Here is a 23,061-nt window from a genome sequence, read left to right as displayed (position 1 = left end):
CTCACAGTCGCGAGCGCGCCGACAATTCAACACTACGTGTCGTTGCCCTTATAAAAAAAACAAAAGTGACAACAGGAACCGGTTCGTTCCGGGAAAACTTTTTTAAATTAATACACACTAAACTCCATAGAAATAATCTGTGAACTGTGTTTTTTTTTCATAGAACGAAAGTAGAAATTGAAATACCTAATATACGGGAAGTGTGATAGTGAAAATGAATGTAAGTTGATAATTCTCACTTTATACTTGTCTGTTAGTTTATTGCTGAAATTGGCAATATTAAAACAACTCATATATTTTCTCCGTCAAATTACTCGTAAATCAAATATTCTTACTTACTAAAATATTAATGCCACCCTAAATAATAATTGAAAATGTTAGTTCATTTCCTTATGTAGGCTTAGGTTGACAAGTTCTCAACTTTCACACGACTAGCAACAACAAGTCAAGGCGTTGCAGGTTTCATTCCTTTGTCTAAACAAATCTCATTCTTTTCAACTTTCACGGATTGAGAAAACCAGAAAAGAAAACTACGTTTGTAATTATAACGTGTGTGATAAAAGTAGGCTGACATTTTCAAAGCCAATAACTTGTGTTTGCCATTGTTAATTTTATGCTAACAATAACAAAGAGTTTATTAAAAAAGCTTAAGCTTTTTGAAAAATTATTAACTATGGATAATTTACCTATAAAGTATTTATCTAAATACCTCTAATAATAATAGATAATTGGATATTAATCATCTTTTCGAGAAGCATTATATCGTGCATATATGCTTAATTATATTATTTTATGCTAATAAAGTAATTTGCACATAGTAGAGACGTATTTTTTATTCCCTGAATGCGTAAATAGATGAAATAGCTCATAGTCCTCGTAGAGCTTGACTATGAGCTCTACGAGGACTATGAGCTATATCCATAGATGTGAGTTGATTACCTGAGCACATAAGCATCACAACGAAAGCTCAGTTATATTGTGTATGCCACCCTTTAAATCCGGTTCACAATCCAGGAAAAAAAACTTACTGGAAGATTTCATCTTCACTTTTTCACTTTTATAGGAATTAAACAACATAAGTCCTAGCTATAACAGCGATTTAGTAAGAACATTAACTCAACAGGAGTCTCAATACCTACAGTATTGCTGTCAAACATACTTTAGCTTAATTAAAAACAAAATAAGTCATCTCTTCTGTCAGCTGTCAACGAAAAATTTACAAATTTGAACAAATTGAAGAAATTTTCAAAACGAGCTTACCTTAATAACATTCGCCTTTATAAATACTTTGATGACAAAAAAGAAAGTGTGTGGCCATTTCGCCTTTTAGGTGTATTGGTAAAAATGAAAATCTATTAATAATAACACGCAAAAATGTTTAACGTTTGAGATGTAGTTTGAGCACTCGGTTTATTCCGCGAATAAAACTGAATAAAGCGTGTAATATGGTATTAAAACGGATATCTAAAAACACAACACTTTTCGCTTAAGTACATAAAGTAAATACTTATATGTTTTTAATGTGAATTTCGATAAAAGAAAAAAAATACTTTTCCCGCTCAGCTCGCAAATCTACTTTCACACGTTCGAAATTACGCGATCGGAAACCGGTTTTACTATTTGTCTACGTTAAAATCTTACGAAGAATAAACATAAACAATAATTACAAAAAAAAAAAAAAATTATTTCGTTACTTTCTTCATCAGGCGTCTAAATTAAACTATATAGAGTTATTTTCGCCACTACGGATGTTTTTTGCAATGCAATTTCTTGTAAGTAGTATGAATAAAGTCACCAGTTCACGGTACTCAACAATACTCACGATGAGTTCGCTAACTAATACCAAAAAAAACCACCTTTATGATATTTTCATATCAAATACATGAACCTATGTTATTGTACAGATTTCCGGGCGATGACTCAATTGGTTCAAAGTTATGACGTGTCTTGCAAAGGCACTGATTCTGCAGGCAGGGTCGTCTTTAGTCGGAAAAAATCGTGAATAATACTGTAGGACTGTAATAAATTCATTGAATCCAACTATTTGTATGTGTTTTAATTCGAGAAGTTTCGAATGTTTTGCAGACAGTGTTAATAAGGCTAGGCTAATCTAAATTTAGATGAACTAACAAAGTTACCTGGGGCTAAGGGATTACCGGAGTTCATAGACATCGCAAAGTGAATGCCGCCCAACACCTAACGTGAGACATGAGGCCGAATTCCCAATAGAGTACCGCTGCTTGCTTACACTACGTAATTTACAATTGTAACGCTATCGTTCTAATTTATGGCCTACATAAATAGAGTACTATAATTTTTTCCCCTACCTGTTCGTTGGTAGCCTAAGAGACCATTCCAGATACGCCCGGAAGGGTAAATGAGCTCACGGGCTCAACCTGAGAGAATTTGCTAATACCAGCCCTAGTAAGAGCAGTGCTTCACAGAATCTACCACCGGATCGGAATCGCGACCCACTGAGAAGATCCGGCGAGAAGCTCAGATTGGGCTATGTCTGTGTCGAACTCTTCGTCGTAATCGACGAATTCGACGAGGACGATGACCGGTTATTATAAATATAATAATATGATAAGAACAAGTACGAATGTTTGACAAAAGTCAAGAGCCTTTCCGAAAACTTGTATGCGACATTTTTGGGGTTAAAGGCTTATGTTACTCTCCTGACAATATCGTTACAATCCTGATCATATTCTTTGCTTAGTCCATCCAGTCAGTTTCCTCGTTGCCGTGCGAAACTTAAGATTGAAGTAATCTATACACGATTCAACATACTTAACATTCGCATTCAGTAACAAAATATAAATGCATCATCTACTTAAGTATGTATATAAAATTCGTTGCTTGTGCGTATGTTCTTTATAGACTCCAAAACGGCTAGACAGATTAAATTTTTAGTTCATCCTCAGATGGGCCTAGCGAGTGATCCAATGAAGTTCTGTTGTGGATCGGATTCAAACGCGAATCAGGGTTGACCAGCCAAGCGGGCCGGCTTCGGCTAGTTTTAAATTTCTTTTTTTTTACATAATATCGACTGTAATCAATATATGAAAATCACTACACCCGGTACAGTATTCGAGACAGCTGAACATCGAACGTAACACTTTTTTTTTTTTAATTCAGCTAATAAAATAACAATAGGAAGTGAATTCTGCGCGCCCGCTCAAGCGTCACCAGTAACAACGCGGTAACGTTAGAAAAAGTCGTTGCAAATTTTATTATAACGTTAATGTTTGAGTGTGGATTAAACTAGAATTAAGTAGGTACACCGCATGCATTGATAAATCTTGTTTTAAACGTAACATTGCAATATTGTTTACATTACGGTAAATGATTTATGATTAAGAATTTATTTTCGGGCTGATTGCCCAAACATCAGGTTTTCGCGCGTATTTATTCTATTCGTAACGACACTGACCCAATATCAGAATAGGGTAGTGGTAGCTATCATAGATCAAAAGATATTTGACAGATACCCTAATCGCTCTAATGATATTAGTTAAGGTAAGTTTGCAATATGCATAAGTTCCAAGCATTCGGACCGTCGATCTATGGAGAAAATTTCAGTGGCTCAATGGAAGCCCTTTGTCGACGTCTCAAAGAATAACGCAATAGAATAAATATCGTCGGAAAATCAGACAATTAGAGAGCGGACGATTAGCGTGGTATGGACATGTGTGTGATACGTAGAGAGAAGATGCATGTGACTAGAAGATGTATGGAAATTGTAGTGCAAGGTAGAGGGGGAAGAGATCGACCGAAGAAGACATGGATGGAGTGTGTGAATGACGATATGAGAGAGAGTTGAGTGAGAGATGACGGCTGATAGAAGAGAATGGAAGAGAAAAATTTGCTGTGCCGACCCCACCTAGTGGGATAAGGTGGAGAAAAAGAAGAAGGAAAATCAGACAATACCGACCGCGACCGTGGTGCCAATTAATTTTGAATCTTTAACGTGTTTTATTTCAATCTCAAGAACGTAAGTAGCTATTGATATGAAAGTTAGACGGCGCCAACTCTTGTTAGTTAGATGTAACCACTTCCGCTGAAGTTCCGGTGCGTAAAAACCGTCATTTACGTTAATGCATTCGAGGCGTATAGAGAAAAAGAATCTCACTCCTTTCTGTGCTTAGACCTCGCCATTTGCGTTTGCCGGTAACTTCTTGAACTCATACTAGGTAGGCTTATGTTTGGCGTTTAATTATGAAATATAATGGGTTTTTTTAAACCCTCGAAAGCAAGAATCCTAAAGGTAAATGATTAAACTGATAAATTCTTTTTGAGAAATTTAATGTATTAAATTTTTTATTTTTTATTAAACTTTAGACACGTTACGGAAAACAGATCAACGCGTTTTCCGACCGAACCTAAATGCTGAAAGCAAATTTTAGATAACCACGACAAGAATCCAGCTAAATGAGATCCTACATAACTATCGCCTTTAATCAATTTTATTTACAATTTTACTGCAAATTCTTTGAGCACATGAAATTCAAAATAAACAATTCTGAAGCAACTAGGTAACAATTGCGATAAGAAACGACCCGATCACGTTTCGTCGCTGTCGTCAGTTGTTCGCGGGTGTTACGACAACAAAACGAAGGCCGGCAATCGGCATAGTACGGTCGTGACTTGAGACGTAAGATACATATATTTATACTATTCTTTTGTTGTTGCAAATAATTTGAATTTGTCCTGTAAAGTGTGATGCAAGCATTCGTGAACTTTTTTCATTAGCAGCATTATGAAAGACCTAATGTTTGGAATTCTATTTTATCAGCCCACAGATGTCCACGGGGATCCGCTGGATGCAAGCAGCGCTGGACTGATCGTTGTGGCGAGGTTTGGGGAGGCCTAAGTCTAGCAGTGAACGTCTGTGGGCTGAATGCCCAATATTATATATTAATTCAAGATAATCAATCAATACAATAAGAATCTTATACGATCTTACACAGTGTTTGTTATTATTTTAATTCTAAATTTTAAGTTTTCTTAATTTTTCTTTAAAAAAATTCCCTACTTATTCGCTGGTAGCCTAACTACAGCTATGTTCCGATGGGCGGTTAGCCCTAGCAAAATCAGTGCTTCGCAGAATCTATTACCGGATCGGAAGAGTGACTCACTGAAACGATTCGGCGTGAAACTCACTGGACGTTGTCTATGGGACTTCGGACGATCGGACACCCGACACGACTGTGCCCGCGTGCCAATTATTGTTCTAATGCAATACTTCCCCAACAAATGGTCATGATGAAGCAGAAACATCGTGTAATAAAACTCCACAACCAAACTACATAAAACCTCATGAGCCAAAATTAGTATTGGCATTCACATTTAAGGCTCCGTGAGCACCAGGCTATGGAGGATAGAAGTGAGGAGCACCATCTCAGTTTATTAAAAAGTGTCCGCTGAAACAGAGCCAATTCTGATGGCGCCATAGTAGCATGTGGAAAGATTTTAAATTAGCGCCATAATTTAATAGAGTAGGATATTCAGTTAAGAAGGAAAGAAGCACTTCCTACGTAAATAGTAATAAAAATAAATAATTGAGATTTTAAATACTGCATATTTTTAACTAGACAAGTCTCGAAAAATATTAAAATTTTCAATCCAACACACTTCACACTGTTTAAAAGTGTTCATGTAATTTCCATTGTCTACACTAGCGCTATTTCAGTGAATCTTCCAACAATAACTTGCTGTTTACAGGTGACAACTGTTTTAACTTGACCCATATACAAGATGATCTTCCTTACCTCTACCTACTATGCCACCAGGAGAGCCGTGAGGTCGTTCACACTGGGCGTTTTCATCCAATAAAATCAAATGAAAAACGCTGCCGAATTAAAACGCCGCATTATCTAATGTTGTGTGAATGTTTTTAGGATTACACAATAACCGAAAAAGTCATGATGCAGAAAGAAAAAAAAACAATGCAAACGGAAATGTAATGTGCGATTTTATGCCACATTTTTCAGTCCAGAAAGATTTTATCGATATATTTTTTTCACACAAGTAAAATAATGAAATGTTGTATTGTAGTAGGTAACTATTGCATAATATCATTTCATACATTACTATTGTGGTTTAATGATCACCGTAATTTGTAGGTGAATGAAGTTAGCCCCTCAAAAAAATTTTTTTTTCCTATTTTATACTTATTTTCTATTAATTCGTTTGTTCATCATTTGTTCATGATTGTTCACTGTTAATAATTGTTTGTTCTGCATTTATTTATTTAAAAAAAAATTTAAAAATATACCTGCAAGTTAGCCCCTCTAATGCAATTTTTAATATTTTTTCATCCTTAATGACTCGTAAATATTCATTTTCGATTGTTCTTATACAAAACACGTTTGTTCTCTTTCGAAATTACTCGTTTTTTGTTTAATTTACTATTTTTATTAGTTGAATAAATGTATGCAAAATATGTGTACTGCGCATGCGTCAAGTATAATGCCTAAACTTTCTACGCGGTTTTAATCGTGAAAAAAAAAATATATAAATCCTGAAGGAGGAATTTAGGAATAATATATCCAAATATATATCCAAATAAGTAGGAGGATGGAAAAAATGTATTTGGTCTAACTTAACGCCAATGCACATTATTTCATTTATTTATTTTTTAATTTTTTTAATTAAACTGTATACCAATTAATTGCTCCTTCAGGATTTATATTTGTTTTTTTTTTCACGATTAAAACCGCGTAGAAAGTTTAGGCATTATAGTTGACGCATGCGCAGTACACATATTTTGCATACATTTATTCAACTAATAAAAATAGTAAATTAAACAAAAAACGAGTAATTTCGAAAGAGAACAAACGTATTTTGTATAAGAACAATCGAAAATGAATATTTACGAGTCATTAAGGATGAAAAAATATTAAAAATTGCCTTAGAGGGGCTAACTTGTAGGTATATTTTTAAATATTTTTTTTAAATAAATAAATGCAGAACATACAATTATTAACAGTGAACAAAAATGAACAAATGATGAACAAACTAATTAATAGAAAATAAATATAAAATAGGAAAAAAAAATTTTTTGAGGGGCTAACTTCATTCACCTGTAATTTGTGATCTTTGTCAATAGCTTTCTGTCAAAGCTGTTGTTCTGTTTTTTTTTTAGTATAGCAATTGTCTCCCTACGAAGCATTATTGCTAGCCGACTTCACCTAATAGTTGTATGGCTCTAATAAATAATATAAAAAAAAAACATTATTGCCAGTGCTGTATTGTTCAAATCTTCATCATGAAAAAGGGAGTGAAAAAAGATAAAATTGTTTTTTTTGAAACTGTGATAGGAATAAAATTAAATGAGCGCTTCAGTGAGAATTTAATAAAACTTTAGTGGAGTTTTTGGAGGAACCCGAGATGCCACGTCCAGCGACTTTGTTTCATTTTCCAACACTCATAGACGCTATAATTAAAAGTTTAAACCTACAGAGAGTTTAAACTAAAAAATTAAACATTTTCACAACTTCGCTCTCGTGTAGCCGCCAGAAAGGCTGCCATTTTGTTGTTAAATATGGCCAAATAGAAATAAAATACATTTTTTTTATTGCTTAGTTGGGTGGACGAGCTCACACCTGGTGTTAAGTAATTACTGGAGCCCATAGACATCTACGACGTAAATGCGCCACCCACCTTGAGATATAACTTCTAAAGTCTCAAGTATAGTTACAACGGCTACGCCACCCTTCAAACCGAAACACATTACTGCTTCACGGCAGAAATATGCAGGGTGGTGGTACCCATCCGAGCGGACTCACAAGAGGTCCTACTACCAGTAATTACGCAAATTATAATTTTGCGGGTTTCATTTTTATTACAAGATGCTATTCCTTCACCGTGGAAGTCAATCGTGAACATTTGTTGAGTACGTAATTCATTAGAAAAATTGGTACCCGCCTGGGATTCGAACACAGGTGCATCGCTCAACACGAATGCACCGGACGTTTTATCTCTTAGGCCACGACGACTTCGATAGTCTATTATACATCTGTGATAGTCTATTTTCCAGGCACTAAGACAAATCTGTGACGACACGAGTGTGACGTAAACAATTTGTAATTATCATACTTTTAGTGCGGACAATATACCTAATAAGAACATTATTACGATACTTACAAAACAAATATTTATAATGACAAATTCACGAAATTCGACAATTTTCGACAGTCAAAAGTTCTTAACCTATAAAAGTGAAAGCTTACTGAGGTCAATGACGGGAAACGGTCGTGAATGAACAATGGCTACCAGATACCTGGACAACGCAAACAATGGGATGTAGAAACTTCAGACATAGGATGCTGCTCACGCGTTAGGAAGTGTCCGCCTGACCTTACCGAAACGTTAATATATGCGTTGTGCGTCTTTGTAACGGCTTCATATTTGTTGTTGTACCACTGATTTATGCAACGTACCTAGTTGCTGGGTTTGTGCCTAGAAGCAGTTGTCTCTAGGTGGTAGCCTTTGTATTATGGTTGATTTCTTTGGAGTAGATATTGGCTGAGCACGGGAAGACCCGTTTGCCCGTATAAAACAATAAACAAAAAACAATTTGAGCAAATAAGAACACTTTATGCGGTAATTATTCATCTATGCTTATTACGTGAGGCTTACATACCTCACTCTTCTCTAAAAAAAAACAAAGCATTGCTAGAAAATTTACAATATTTTGTTAATAAATTGAATTAAAAAAAAACGAACTTTCCTCTTTTCCCGCGGAACGGTGAGAGCGGCAAAGGCAAACATGAAACGTACTGACTTACTCTTATTTACCTACGCACGTGTATGCAAGCGGTAAAACCCGTAAAATGCACTTTTAAAAAAATTCATTACGATTCAGTTGAAAGAAATACTAAAGCATAATTATAAAGAGTTCTTATGTTATTCCTTCAACTTTTTTATATTTTTATTGCCCTCGTAGGCAGACGAGCATACAGCCCAACTGACGGTGAATGGTTACCGTCGCCTATGGACGTCAGCAATGCTAGGGGCAGAACCAACCTGCTGCCTACCGTTAAGTACTCACCACAAGCCTCGCTTGAAGAAGGACATGTCATAGCGCTCGGGAAACACCGTGGACGGGAGCTCATTCCAAAGCCGGATGGTACGTGGAAAAAAGATCTCTGGAAGCGCACTGTGGATGAACGTATTGGTTCTAGGCGGTAGGTAACTTGCATAAAATTCAGTTTCAGGTTTACTGATTTATGAACACATTACTGCTACTACACTTCCGTTACCCGACGAGAATATCTACAATTATACTACACTGAAAACTAATTGAAATCATTATGATGTCCATCATGATCATTATTAATAGAATACACTTATTTGTTGCGTGAGATTAGTTTAGTTAAGTATATTTTTACTTAAAAATTCTCATACGCGTTAATGCTTACATAATTTACCATTCACTTTCTAGCATCTAAATATCCACTTTTATATTTATATAATGCGAAAATAAATTATACTTCCTAAAACTGCATGTAGAGGCATCTCGCATGAGATTCAAAGAACAATAAATTATATTAAAGTACTAAATAATATGTAACATGTACATAAAATATTTACATGGAGACATTTGGGTGGTACCCAAAATGGCCGTTTTTTTGATTAAGTTTTTTAACAAAATAATTAAACAATTTATCATAAAATCGTTCGAGAGAAAGTGATGAATACAGAAGGGTATTCACGACCCTCAGCAGTCCGCATTGAGGAATATGACGCGAAGATGAGGAGGAGAGTCATAAAATATGATAGAAATCGTTTAACTATTTTGTTTTTGTTTATTGTAATTTGATATAACCTACCTACAGTACTTACGTAATATAAAAAAATCAGATTCAATGATTCAATGATAATAAACTCAACAAAGGCTTTAGTGAAAGCAATCGTTAGTTACACTTAAGTGATAGATACAATTAGGACAGTTGCTCAGAATGAATAAGCTCTAATTGTTACGAAATGTCATTAAGCTCATGTTTCAATTCTATTAGTTATTGTTGGGACTTCCCTTTCCTTATTCCTGCCTCAATCCCCTATCCACGCCATCTGTTGACACTACAAGAAAAACTACGCGCGTATGAAAATGGCGCGAAGTGTGTAAAAAAAAAACTAAAACATGGGGCCGCCGGCCGGTGCAAAAAAATAAAATTGTGATTTGTTGATCAATCAGCACATATAACTCTCGCCAGTGAGAAAATTGAATAGTGCATCAACGAGCTACTGAGTGAGTCCTAAAACTGATCCTTTTTCCAGTCCCAAACATATCTAAATTCAAAACAGTTATTTCAACAGATTCGTACTTGGGATTTGCGGGTCAATCGCAATTTCGTTACAAAAAAACCTTTGTAGTGAGACTGATAAGTTTGAAATGTAACTCTTGACTCAGAGGTATTTCTGTTGAATTTACTTTGGCAAAATCGTTTGAAGCAATCTTCAATAATGTTCTCTACCATATTTATATTACTCTACATTAGTTGTACCGCTCGGAGAAAACATTTCTTGTCTAGACTGGGACAAAAATATATGAAAATATTCATCTTACAATAAATTTGTCTATCAGACATTAAAATTCGGCTGTACCAATTGGAGTAGAAAATACTACAAATCTAATTTTAAAATTTCATGTGACAAGACGCCTCCTACTGTATAAAGACAAATTGTTTGCAATATGCCCATGCCCACTGGGTTTCTCGTCAGAGCTTGTCAGTGCTCGCGATTCCTATCCTGTGGTAGATTCCGCGAAGTATTTTAAGGGAAGGTTTATAAGGTAGATCAATATGAAAATGCTCGGAATTAAATAAAAATAACAATTTTGTTTTTCCTTTGATGTGTCTCCCGTCGGACGGATTCCTTTTGTTTGTTTTAAGTTTATTTTATACAAAAGTTTGTGTCTTTTATTTATCGATTGTGGCACTACGAAGTCTGCCGGGTCAGCTAGTAATTACCATAAAAATAACAATCCAATAACTGCTAAGGAATATCCCGTTGCATAATTTAATAGATTTCACTTTCTTTTACGATTCAATTCACGAACGCGATCGTTTTCACGTGAATACTTATCATGTGACGCGTGTATTGATGACAGATACGGATTAAGTTTGTAACAAATATTGTTTTAAGATTATTATCTATACTTATTATTATTATTTATTATCTATACTAATATAGTCGTTTTTGCGGATGTTCCGTTATAACTACTGAACCATGCATCCGATTGACTTGAAACTTGGTATCCATGTAGAAAATACATGTACTTAATGGATAGGCTAATATTTATATGAGTGTTGGACTCCCTACACCAGTTGCGGGGGCGTTAATTTTGAGAATCTTTGTGAAGGTGAGAAATAATAATATTAATTTTAAATGCCCAGCGAAGCGGACGGGTACAGCTAGTAATATTATAAAGCTGAAGAGTTTGTTTGTTTGAACGCGCTAACCTTAGGAACTATTGGTCCGATTTGAAAAATTCTTTCAGTTTTAGATAGCCTATTTATCGAGGAAGGCTATAGGCTATACAACATCACGCTAAGACCAATAAAAATGCTTCAAAATCGGGGTATTTTTCCCTTTTGAGAACTTCCGTTGCGTGCGCTGCAGAAAAGGTTAAAGCTTCGGTAAAATAATGAATGACAGAATTGTTTCCCTTTAAAAGATCTAAAAAAAAGGTCCGCGACAGCATAGGTCTATATGTTAACGTAGGTATTAAAATAGTCGCTAGTGTATCGTCAATCATAAACTTCAACATTTGACTCTCAATTGTAAACCTAAGTACGTTCCTTAAATCTGACCGAATAATGCATTACTATACATATGAAAGACCGAGATATGAATGCACCGGTTTCCTGTGGCCTCACATTTCCTGGCTTCTCAAATATTTCTAAAATGATCGCTAATTATAATAATACTTCCTATTTCATTATTTCAATAACAGTATGATAATATGTGAAAGACTAAATTTTAATAATAGTATCTATACTCAGCTATCTGGAAAATAAGATAGGTTAATATTACCGCTCTATTAATAGCCTAAATAACATTACTAATGATTGACTCGTGGTTCAGTATTAAGCTCTCCTGATGGAGGCACCGGGGGTCGGATGTTCGATTCCCACGTCGGCAAAACGTGTTATCAACAGGTTTGTTTGCTCTTTGTCTGGGTGCTTATTATCTATATTATGTATGTACATATATGTATTTATTTAAAAAACGTATATACGTATGTATGTCAGTCTGTGATACCCATAAAACAGGGAATTCTGAATTGGGGCCGGATGATCGTGCAAGATTTGATCCGATTTATTTAATTATTTAATAATAATTGGACAGACTTTTTGAAAAAATCACATAAATCTTAGTAAATAACCACCATTTTGCTCAAACTCTACTTCATCTCATCCCATCTCGTTTCATTTTATTTCATCACAGTTGATTAGATACATACTGTCTCAAATAAGTGAACGTCACCTCTTTTCGCTCCACATATTTTGTTATATAGGCAGCAGAATATTTATTTATAACTTGATACTGGCAAAAATGGAATTGCAAAAAACAATTGCCATACTGAAAAAAGAAGAGAATTAGCCGGGTAGACGAATAATATTTAATTTAAATTATATAATATTGTTTAAGATACTATTGAATAATACTTAATATAATATAATTAATATTTAGAACTGTTAACAAACATGAAAATAAATGGACGACCTCGTAACTAAAGTTTAATAATGTACGAACGAATTCCATACTAAATGCGTTTAAAGCCTTTTCAGTACAATGTCGTCACGTTTCTGACATCAAACATTATACGACAACTGCCCTGTTTGTCGCAACTACAGTGTGTCCAAATGAATGTATACTTGCAAATTTTGCAACAACAACTGAACCAATACATAGGACTATAATTTTGAGTCGTTTGCTATTTATTATTGGTTATTTGTCATAATATATGAAGCAACGCCTATAGGTCAACGACCTCGTTTGTAAGTATAATAGAGTAGTCGTAAGTTCATCAAGCACTCTTCTATTCCAGACAGATCTTGACAAAGAAAAGAAGAAACAAAACTTGAACTGTCTATGCGACTGGTAAAAATATATCGAGGGTTGAAAGGTTACATGGTTTAAGCAACATTTCGCTAATTACGCGACATTTATCTTTGTAACTAGCGACCCGCCCTCGCTTCGCTTCGGAAACATTAAAACAAATATGAAACCAAAAAAAAAAAATTAAAAAAAAATTAAAAAAAGTAGCCTATGTTCATCAGGGACAATGTCGGCTTCTAATGGAAAAATAATTTTTCAAATCGGTCCAGTAGTTTTGGAGCCTATTCGAAACAAACAAACAAACAAACAAATCTTTCCTCTTTATAATATTAGTATAGATTAAAGTTTTATTTAGTATTAGCATCAACAGTTCGATGTTTTTAATTGAACATCCATTGAGATTACTCCATTCAAATAACCGAAGATGATTTTTTGTTATTATATTTTTTTCAAATTTTAAACTTTAAATGGCTCTCCTGTAAAGTTGCAAAGTTGTTACTTAAACCCAATAGCCTTTGACCCCTCGATATATTTTTTACTTTCGATTATAAATAGAAATAGAGTTAGGTATAGTCCACAATAAAGTATGAAACTCGTAATAACTCATTAAAACGCTCACGATTAACTTTGTGTTTAAGCATAATATTTTATCTATATAATATGTATATAAAAATGAATTGCTGTTCGTTAGTCTCGCTAAAACTCGAGAACGGCTGGACCGAATTGGCTAATTTTGGTCTTGAATTTATTGTAGAAGTCCAGAGAAGGTTTAAAAGTATTTTTTTTTTTTTGTTGCCCTTGTAGGCAGACGAGCATACGGCCCACCTGATGGTGAGTGGTTACCGTCGCTCATGGACTTCAGCAATGCCAGGGGCAGAGCCAAGCCGCTGCCTACCGCTTAATACTCTCCATAAGCCTCGTTTGAAGAAGGACATGTCATAGCGCTCGGGAAACACCGTGGAGGGGAGCTCATTCCATAGCCGGATGGTGCGTGGCAAAAAAGATCTCTGGAAGCGCACTGTGGATGACCGCAGTGGCTCCAGGTAGTATGGATGAACTCTACTCCGGTGGCGGGCGGTGCGGCGGTAAAAACGAGATGCCGGTATCATCTCGAATAATTCCTCAGAGCACTCCCCATGGAACATACGGTACAAAATACAGAGGGAACCGAAGTCCCTCCGCAGACCCAGAGGTTCCAAACGATCCGAGAGAATGGGATTATCGACAATCCGAACGGCCCTCTTCTGTAGGGAGTCAAATTGAAGAAGCTGGTATTTGGGAGCCCCGGCCCAGAGATGGGAGCAGTACTCCACGCGAGGCCGGACTTGTGCTTTATAAAGCAAAAGCCTTTGTCCAGGCGTGAAGTACCGCTTCGCTCTGTTGAGGATTCCCAGCATTTTGGACGCCAACTTGGCTTTGCCTTCCAAATGACTCCGAAACTGGACGTCGCTCGAAATGTCGACCCCAAGTATCCCGATACTCTTGGAAGGTTGCAGGGATACTCCTTGGAATTGCGGCGCCATGACAAAGGGGTCCTTCTTGGCAGTGAACGCGCAAACTTGTGTCTTTAACGGGTTGAATTGAACCAAGTTCAATTCACCCCATTTGGAGACTCGCCCCAGAGAGTTCTACACTTCAGACACAAGTTTTGATCGTCTCTCTTGCACCACGCTCCGAGAGAGACTCTGATGGCCGATATATCGCGCATCCCCCGTGCTGTCATCCGCATAGCAATGCATGCCATCAATAGACAGCATGTCATTGATATACAGGATGAAAAGCGTGGGGGAGAGCACCGAATCTTGTGGAACGCCAGCGTTAATGGTCATGGTATCAGAGCAGTCACCGTCTACAACGACCGTGACGCTCCGCCCATCCAAAAAGCTAGCGATCCACTTGCAGAGACCCTCGGGGATTCCGTAAGATGGTAGCTTCGACAGAAGTGCCCTATGCCAGACCCTGTCGAAGGCCTTCGCGATATCAAGGCTCACAGCAAGAGCCTCGCCCTTGCTCTCCAAGGCTTCAGCCCACCTGTGAGTAAGGTATACAAGAAGATCGCCAGCTGAGCGACCGTGACGGAAGCCGTACTGTCGGTCACTGATCAGCTGGCGATCCTCCAGATACTTCAGGAGTTGTATATTAATTATTCGCTCCATCACCTTGGAAAGCAAGGAAGTTATCGCGATAGGCCTATAGCTCGATGGGTCCGACCGGTCACCCTTCTTGGGGATAGGGTGGACGTGGGCGGTCTTCCATGAAGACGGAACCCTGTTAGCGCAATAAGAAAGACGATACAAACGCGTTAGCGCAGGCGTCAGCTCAGGGGCGCACCTATTATAGATAAATATATGAAAAAACACTGAATTAAATAAAAATAACAATTTTGTTTTACCTTTGATGTCGGACGGATTCCTTTTGTTTGTTTTAAGTTTATTTGATACAAAAGTTTAGGTATTTTATTTATCGATTGAGGCACGACGAAGTCTGCCGAGTCAGCTAGTATTTTATAATCTGTGACATGCAGTTGACTGCTTATTCAAGGACCGTTAACAAAATGGATAGAATAGAAATGGTCGTTTAAAATATCGTTTTCGGGAAAAGTAATTTTACCTAGACGCCACGATTGAAAAACAATCATTATCCCAGTAGCACTTATTTCCCCCGGTGAAGGTCACGGGGCGACCTGAGGGGATAGAGGCCGCGCGGCGCGCTACCAGCACTCCAACGGGCTGCCAAGGAGTAATAGAGCAACCGGTTGGCGGTGTATCGCGTCCCGACCCGGCAAGCTGGTTCTGGTCCAGCGGGGTATTCCGGGACACCAGCGGCACCGTCTGGGCGGCCTGACGGGCTGCCGTGAGCTGTGGCATCTTGTAATGTTGACCACGGTAACCTCCTTACCTCATCCATCTTCTGACCTCGGAGGGGATCGGACGCTTGGGCGAAGAGTGCAGGGGAGTCGTTTAGTGGGTAGGGCCCTGAAAACTCCTTTGGGCCCGCGGTCTCGCAGTCGCGGACCGGTCCCACATACCACGCACGCCTGGCCTCGTAGAAGGTTCGGACCGCGGCCAGAAAAAAAAAGGTAGCACTTATTTCAACGCTTCGTTTAAACTAGAAGCAGTGTCTAATGCCGGCCACTCACATGCGCGCAAATATTCGTACATTGTACGAATGTTCGCGTGCACGTGAAGGGCTGTCAAACATTCATTCGCAATCTTAGTGGCTGTGCAAATGGGTTCGGTACATGGTCGATTCATTTTGCAGGAGTTCAATGAACTCCATCACCTTGGTGTTGTTCCAATCCATGATGAAGGTACGCTACACAGTAGATGTTACGAACTATGAAAATGGCGATACGTCCGTTACCTTCGCAATCGTAGGCGCAACTGGTCACACGAATGTGTGGGAGACTACACAAATGATCGAGGTTCGCGCGCTTTGATGTCCATTAAAAAACCGACACAGCTTGGAAAACCGCGAATGCAGCGAAAACTTTGCATAATCATTTGCAAATGTCGTCCTATACTTGCGGGTTTGCGTATTCGTGCGAATGTGAGTGACCGGTATAAGTATCTACATTAAGTGCGTTAAATGAACAACTTTTTGGAAAGCAGTAACAAACGAATGGGAGTATATTATAATAGAATCGATTTTTTTTTGAGCCGTTTCGAACTTTTTACTTCATGCACTTAAGAAGTCATAAACGTTGCGTGTTGGTAATTACAATTACGCTGTACGTGAAACTTTTAGGACCGTGCGAAATAAGTCCGCTCTCCGACATTGTTCTCTTCAACAGCCGTCTGTTATTCTTCATTGATCTCAATTTTGTGGTAATAATTTTGTGGTCAATTAACATATTTTTAATTAATATTGAAAGCAAACGTTTGATTTTTTTTTTATTGCTTATATGGGTGGACGAGCAATCACATCATTCAGCATTCAGGCCGTGACGACTTCCAAATTTTCCACTACATACACAGAAGAATTCAATAAAATAATATTAAAAAGAACGAATATAATACTCCAACTTTGTATAGAGTAAGAACGTTTGCCGCTAGGGGCGCTGTTCCAACTGCATACAAATTAGAGGTAACTTTTACGCTATCGAGAACGTTAAAAAACTCGCATTGAACACCTTGAACAATGATCTGGATCTTAGGCTAAGCTTCTCAGGCCGTGATGACTTCCTTCAGAGTTGCTTTCGTTACTGCAATCACATCTTAATCGTGTATTGTTACTGTATCCTTTTGCTTTCTATACAGTATTAAACTTACACCGGGAATTATTATTATAATAATAATCTTTCTCCGCTGGCGTTCATTGCTCACTGAGTGAAACTAGTATAGAGAAAGTTGCTAGTTTCAATGTCCGTGATGGAAATTATCCGGTCCGTAACAGCGTTATTCAATATGATATTAGCATATAATAGCAGATATATGTTTTTTTTTAAAGATTTTCAAGGCCCGTGGATAACATTACGTTAGATTAAGTTAGATTTTTAGTACACGAATCTATGAGCTGTTTTAATTTAATGGTGATAGGTTTTCTGAACTTGAACTTATAGGTTACCATCGTGCTGCCTATTTCTGTCGCAAAACAAACCTGCGATTCGCTTTGAAGGGTGAGATAGCTGTTAAGTAATACAATTGAAACTTCAAACACGTGTCTTATTATTCCAATCACGTTCCAGCGTAAAATTGGGTAACCTCCTTATTTCAGATAGGCTATGCTATGGAGGATAGAGGTAAGTAGCACAATCTTGTATAGGGGAAAAGTTGATAAAGTGTCCACCTGTAAAAAACAATTTATTGTTTGGAAGACTCACCGAAATAGCGCTAGTGTGGGAAGTGGAAATTATATGAATATAGCAGTTTTAAACAGTCTAAAGTGTGCTGGATTTAAGTGAAGTGTGGTAATTTGTGGCGCTGTTTTTTAAATCTTTCCACTTGCTACTATGGCGCCCAGTGGCGGATTTGCAGTCTCGGCCGCCCTAGGCCCCAAGCCATCAGCCGCTCCGTTCTCAGCATCCACCATATAGACTACATAATGAAATTACTCTATTGCCAACTTCTTCCTAAATAGATTCCGGAATTAAAAAAAAAATGCGGTATAGATTGCACCATGCAATGCAGTCCGCCCGCCATACGTTTAAATAAGTTTTTTGACACGATTAGGGCCGCCACTAAGTCTGGTCTCCCTAGGCCCGGGCCTGTTAGGCCTTAGGGTAAATCTGCCACTGATGGCGCCATCTTAAATGGCGCCCTTTCAGGAGAGACTTTTTAATAAACTGATATAGTGCTCCTTACTTCTACCCTCCATGATATATATATTTTCTTATCTAGAAATATCATCACCGCCAATGCTTTTGATCATGTAATCTTTAAACGTAAAGCCTTATGAGTACATTGCAAGAAGCGTTGCATTACTTTCTCAGCAAAACTTGTTTGTTCTCTTGATACCCGTACGTGGGATTTTCTTCTTTAATTAGGTATTAACGTTTTGTAACACATAACAGTTAGTAGATGTTGTTTTCTTTGCGTTTTTTTTTTTCTTTCAGTTATTTTTGTAAAACCGTGTGAAACTGCGTTAGTCGGAACGTGGAATTACCAAACTTTTAAATGTATTTATTTATTTATTAAGCACAGATAAATCTATATATTAATACGTGAAGCAAAAACTTTGTATCCCTTTTTACGAAAATTGCGCGGAGGAGTATGAAATTTTCTACACTTATAGAGAATGTAGAGAAGAAGTGCACAATGCTAATTTTTTTTTAAAAATAATGCATAAAAGATACATTAAATCAATAAAGAAAACATTACACACACTACATACCATATATTTGACGCACACACGCATGCATACTATTGATTGTCAAACTTTTGTTCTTGACGTTTGTTGTCAAATTGAGAATAGATTAAATATTGTTTGTCTTTGCTAATATTTTTTATAGTGTAGTCTTGGCGAAATTTGTGATAGTAGAAGTATAAAATACAATCATAATAGTGTACAAACTTACAATTCCAATGCATTATAGTCGAATTTCGACTACTGCGGGGCCTCTAGTTAAAATAAATATGCGATCGGGTTTCTTCATTTCGAATAACATGCATGTTTTAATTATGATACCGTGTCGCGTATTTTGTCGGGAATCAATAACGTTATCCCGACTGACTGTTCTAACTAATCTCTGTTTAAGTATTTTAGTACAAAGTTAACTGCATTTATTATATCAATGCGCGGATAACCATTGCGTGCATGATTCTTTTAAATAAGCCACGAATCACAACTACATAACGCTTTCAAATATAATAATGATATAGTCATTAAAATATAGTGTACTATTTTATAACGTTAGTGACAAAATAAACAAAGAGGGAACTGATTTGGTATCTGTGACTTTATAGATATGTGTTATATTTAAATTTCGTTGCACAGTTGTCATTTAATTTTCATAGTTCTCTGTAAGGAACATTAACAGAACAAAAATCTAATATAGATATTTGCATTTGAGAACGTCAAAATTAATTGCACGCCATAAAAAAATATCATTGCTAACAAGGTAATGCGATAAAAACTCTCGTAATATTAAACTGAATCCCAATAATTATGTTAATTCACTTCGGGTTCACACTTCACTGATATCCATCAACTATCATAGACAAAAATTCTCATTATTATAATATTTTTGTAAATAAACACTGCCATTGTTATAATATTTAAGCATGAAAAGTAACAAATTCATTACGAAACTGACCCGCTTTGAACAGAGATGGTTAAATTATATTATATATTTTTGTAACGAGATAATAAGATAATCAATTTATGAAAAGTCGTTCCGCTATTATATAATTTAAATTCGGAACTCTGTAAAAAGCGGAATAAAAAAGTCTAAAACTTTATTAGTAGGTACTTGTACTTGGTACCTATAATTTTGAATTACATTACATATACATAAAACTGATACCGGTAAACTGAAAGGGAAAGCTTACGTTTTGCAGATGACTGGAATAATCGATCAAAAGAACCAATGCCCAGCCTTGAATTCGACACCCCTACATTCAATAGGTCGCTTGAATAACACTATAGTAGCTGTTGACAGTGTTAAGAACACTGCTCATAACGAGTGCTTAAAATCAAAATAGTAGTAATAATCAAACCAGCCGTTGTTTATGTTATGATATATTGCAACCAGTCTGAGGCCGTAGTGTGAATCATTTAAAACAGCGATGAAAGCTAAATAGCGCCATCTAGTGTCATTAAATGCAACCTCGTGAACCTACTGCTAGATGTTAGATAGAAAGATTCACTCTATGATCTCTTATTATGATATTGTAAGTAGAGTCCATAAAGCATCTCAAGAACTCTGAAGACGTTTGAATAAAATAAAACATGACCCTGACTCAATGGCGTATGTACCTAGTACTTAAGTAGCTATAGGTACCACACCCCCGATCGCCCTCTTCCGCCAACCTATACCCTGGGCCAGGAAGGTCAAGTAATTGGGAGTCACCCTGAATGCATCCATGACATTCCGCCCGCATATAAAATCAGTCCCCGACCATGCCGCGTTTATTCTCGGCCGACTCTACCCCGGTTTTTCCCGTGGGGTCCACGCCCCACAAGGGGGCAATTTGATAATTAAGGGGGGCAATCGCACTAAATTAATATATAAAATCTGTATTAAAATTATTTTGAATTTGAATTTCAGTTTTTTATTATGTTTTGAAATATTACTTACTGTATTTTGGTAACAATTTCATAGTGATTTCTCCCTAAAACCTATCATTTATGTTTCTGATGTGAACAAATGAATTTTTTATGTTAAAACTTATGTATGAGGGGCATAAAAAATTTAGAAATGTTACAGTGGGGCATAGCACAAAAAAGGCTGGGAAACACTGCTCTACCCCATAATCTGAAAGCGGAGTAAAATTTCCCTTCGGAGGAAGGTGACAGTTTACAAAACTTGTATTTTATTATTGTAACTTACAAGGCCCGTCATGACTTACGCGAGTGGTGTTCGCTCGCAAATCCCTACAATCCCGCTTTTACAGGTTAGCCGTCGGAACTCCGTGGAACGTGACGAACGTTGACCTACACGACGACCTTGGCCTCGAATTTGTCCGGAAACACATGAAGTCAGTGTCGGAACGGTACTTCGATAAGGCTATGCATCATGATAATCGTCTTATCGTTGCCGCCGCAGACTACTCCCCGAATCCTGATCACGCAGAAGCCAGTCACCGTCGACGCCCTAGACACGTCATCACGGATCCATCAAATCCAATAACCCTTGCTCGTCGAACTCGACAAAGAGTTCGAAGTGTAACCTAACTTATATATCAGCCCGCTGAGTTTCACGCCGGATGTTTTCAATGGGTCGCGATTCCGATCCAGTAGTAGATTTATTTGCGAAGCAACTACTCTTGGGTTGTTAGGTCTCCTTTGCAGGCGCTCGGGTAGCTCTTAGCAATCCCACCCCTCCTGGCTGAGGCCTTGCCCACCCACCTGCCCTGGTGAAACTGGAAAGGCCTCGGGGCCACCAGTAATATCTCAATCATAAAAAAAAAAACTATACCATCTGAGCTCCATGGCAAAGTTATTGGCTGGGGCCCCTTAAAAAAGTGACGTTGCAATTTTATTTTTATTAAATCACTGAAGTAATTACCCAAAGCATTACTCACTTTATTTGCATTTTAGTTAACTCTCATTACCTTCTGATACGTCTAGTAGTATCATCTGCTCTTCTAGTTGTTAAAAAAGTTGTTTATATAGCTCCTTTAAAACATTCGATTAATATGAACAATTTTGTATAACTATTTTCTCTTCGTTTCAGATTTTATGGTGCTGGCTGGTGGTAATAGCATTGTCATGGGGAAGAGCTAGTGGTCACGGCCGCCTCATAGAACCTCCCTCCCGAGCGTCGGCATGGAGGTTCGGATTTGACACGCCACATAATTACAACGATCACGAACTCTTCTGCGGTGGATTCTCAAGACAATGGAATAAAAACGACGGGAAATGCGGCGTTTGCGGAGACCCATGGGATGCTAGTGCACCTAGAGCTCACGAGCTGGGAGGGAGATTCGGAAAAGGTATAATCGTACGTAAATATGCACCCAAAACAACAATAACAATAAAAGTAGAATTAACGGCCAGTCACAATGGATTCTTTGAGTTCAGAGTTTGCGAAGAACCAAAATCTACAACGCAAGAATGCTTAGACAAATACGTTCTCAAAATGGACGGAAAAGACAGCACTAAATTCTATCCGAGAGACGGAAATAAAGTTTACGAAATGAAGTATCAGCTGCCTGAAGGACTGGAATGCTCTCATTGCGTAATGCAATGGAGGTACATTGCCGGAAATAACTGGGGTAAGTGCGAAAACGGAACAGAATCGGTCGGGTGTGGACCACAAGAGGAGTTCAGGGCTTGTGCGGACATAGCGATAGGTGAGCGCTTTAGTACAACCACCAGGAAGCCCAGACCGACCTACGTGCCTCCTGGAAGACGGCCGACAGTGCCGACGCCGGAGGAGTCCAGCGGAACCGCCTGGTACGGTGCTGTCATTGCGATCACGACACTGCTCATTTCGATTGCAGTGCTCGCGGCTATTTACCTGTATTACTACAGAGGCGGAATGAGAATCAAGAATCTTTTGAAGTCAAAGTCGCTTCCACCTGCACCCCTGCCTCCTCCGAGACACAAACGCGCCTCGTTGTCTAGAGAAACGCCTCCAGATCTAGTGCCGGCTAAAATATCGACCGTGGAATCTGGTTTCGAAACAGTAGACCTAAGAGCTAAATAATTGAGAATTTTTATTCTATTGCTGTTAATTTGTATATCTGTGTATGTGTTCGAAATAGGTCGGATTCGTCAGTCAGACGCATTCGTCCAGAGTGATTTTATAGAATAAAATTAAGTTTAAGTTCGACGATGTTCGTGAAAGATATTTATTACGGATTAAATGTTACAAAATTTTTCAAA

At 37.5% G+C, this 23,061-nt stretch overlaps 1 protein-coding gene across 1 annotated transcript; it reads left to right on the top strand.

Annotated features, from left to right (window-relative positions):
- The first annotated feature begins 81 nt into the window (after positions 1-81).
- LOC114252741 (uncharacterized) lies at positions 82-23,061 on the top strand. The gene is made up of 2 exons (XM_028187354.2): positions 82-220; positions 21,908-23,061. Exons 1-2 carry the CDS (start codon positions 215-217, stop codon positions 22,880-22,882), a joined length of 981 nt encoding a protein of 326 aa, XP_028043155.2. The 5' UTR covers positions 82-214; the 3' UTR covers positions 22,883-23,061.

Source organism: Bombyx mandarina, chromosome 16 (assembly GCF_030267445.1).
Source record: "Bombyx mandarina strain Sakado chromosome 16, ASM3026744v2".
Lineage (NCBI taxonomy): Eukaryota > Metazoa > Arthropoda > Insecta > Lepidoptera > Bombycidae > Bombyx > Bombyx mandarina.
Note: the sequence above shows the minus strand (reverse complement) of the source record. Positions and strands in the feature narration are given on the sequence as shown.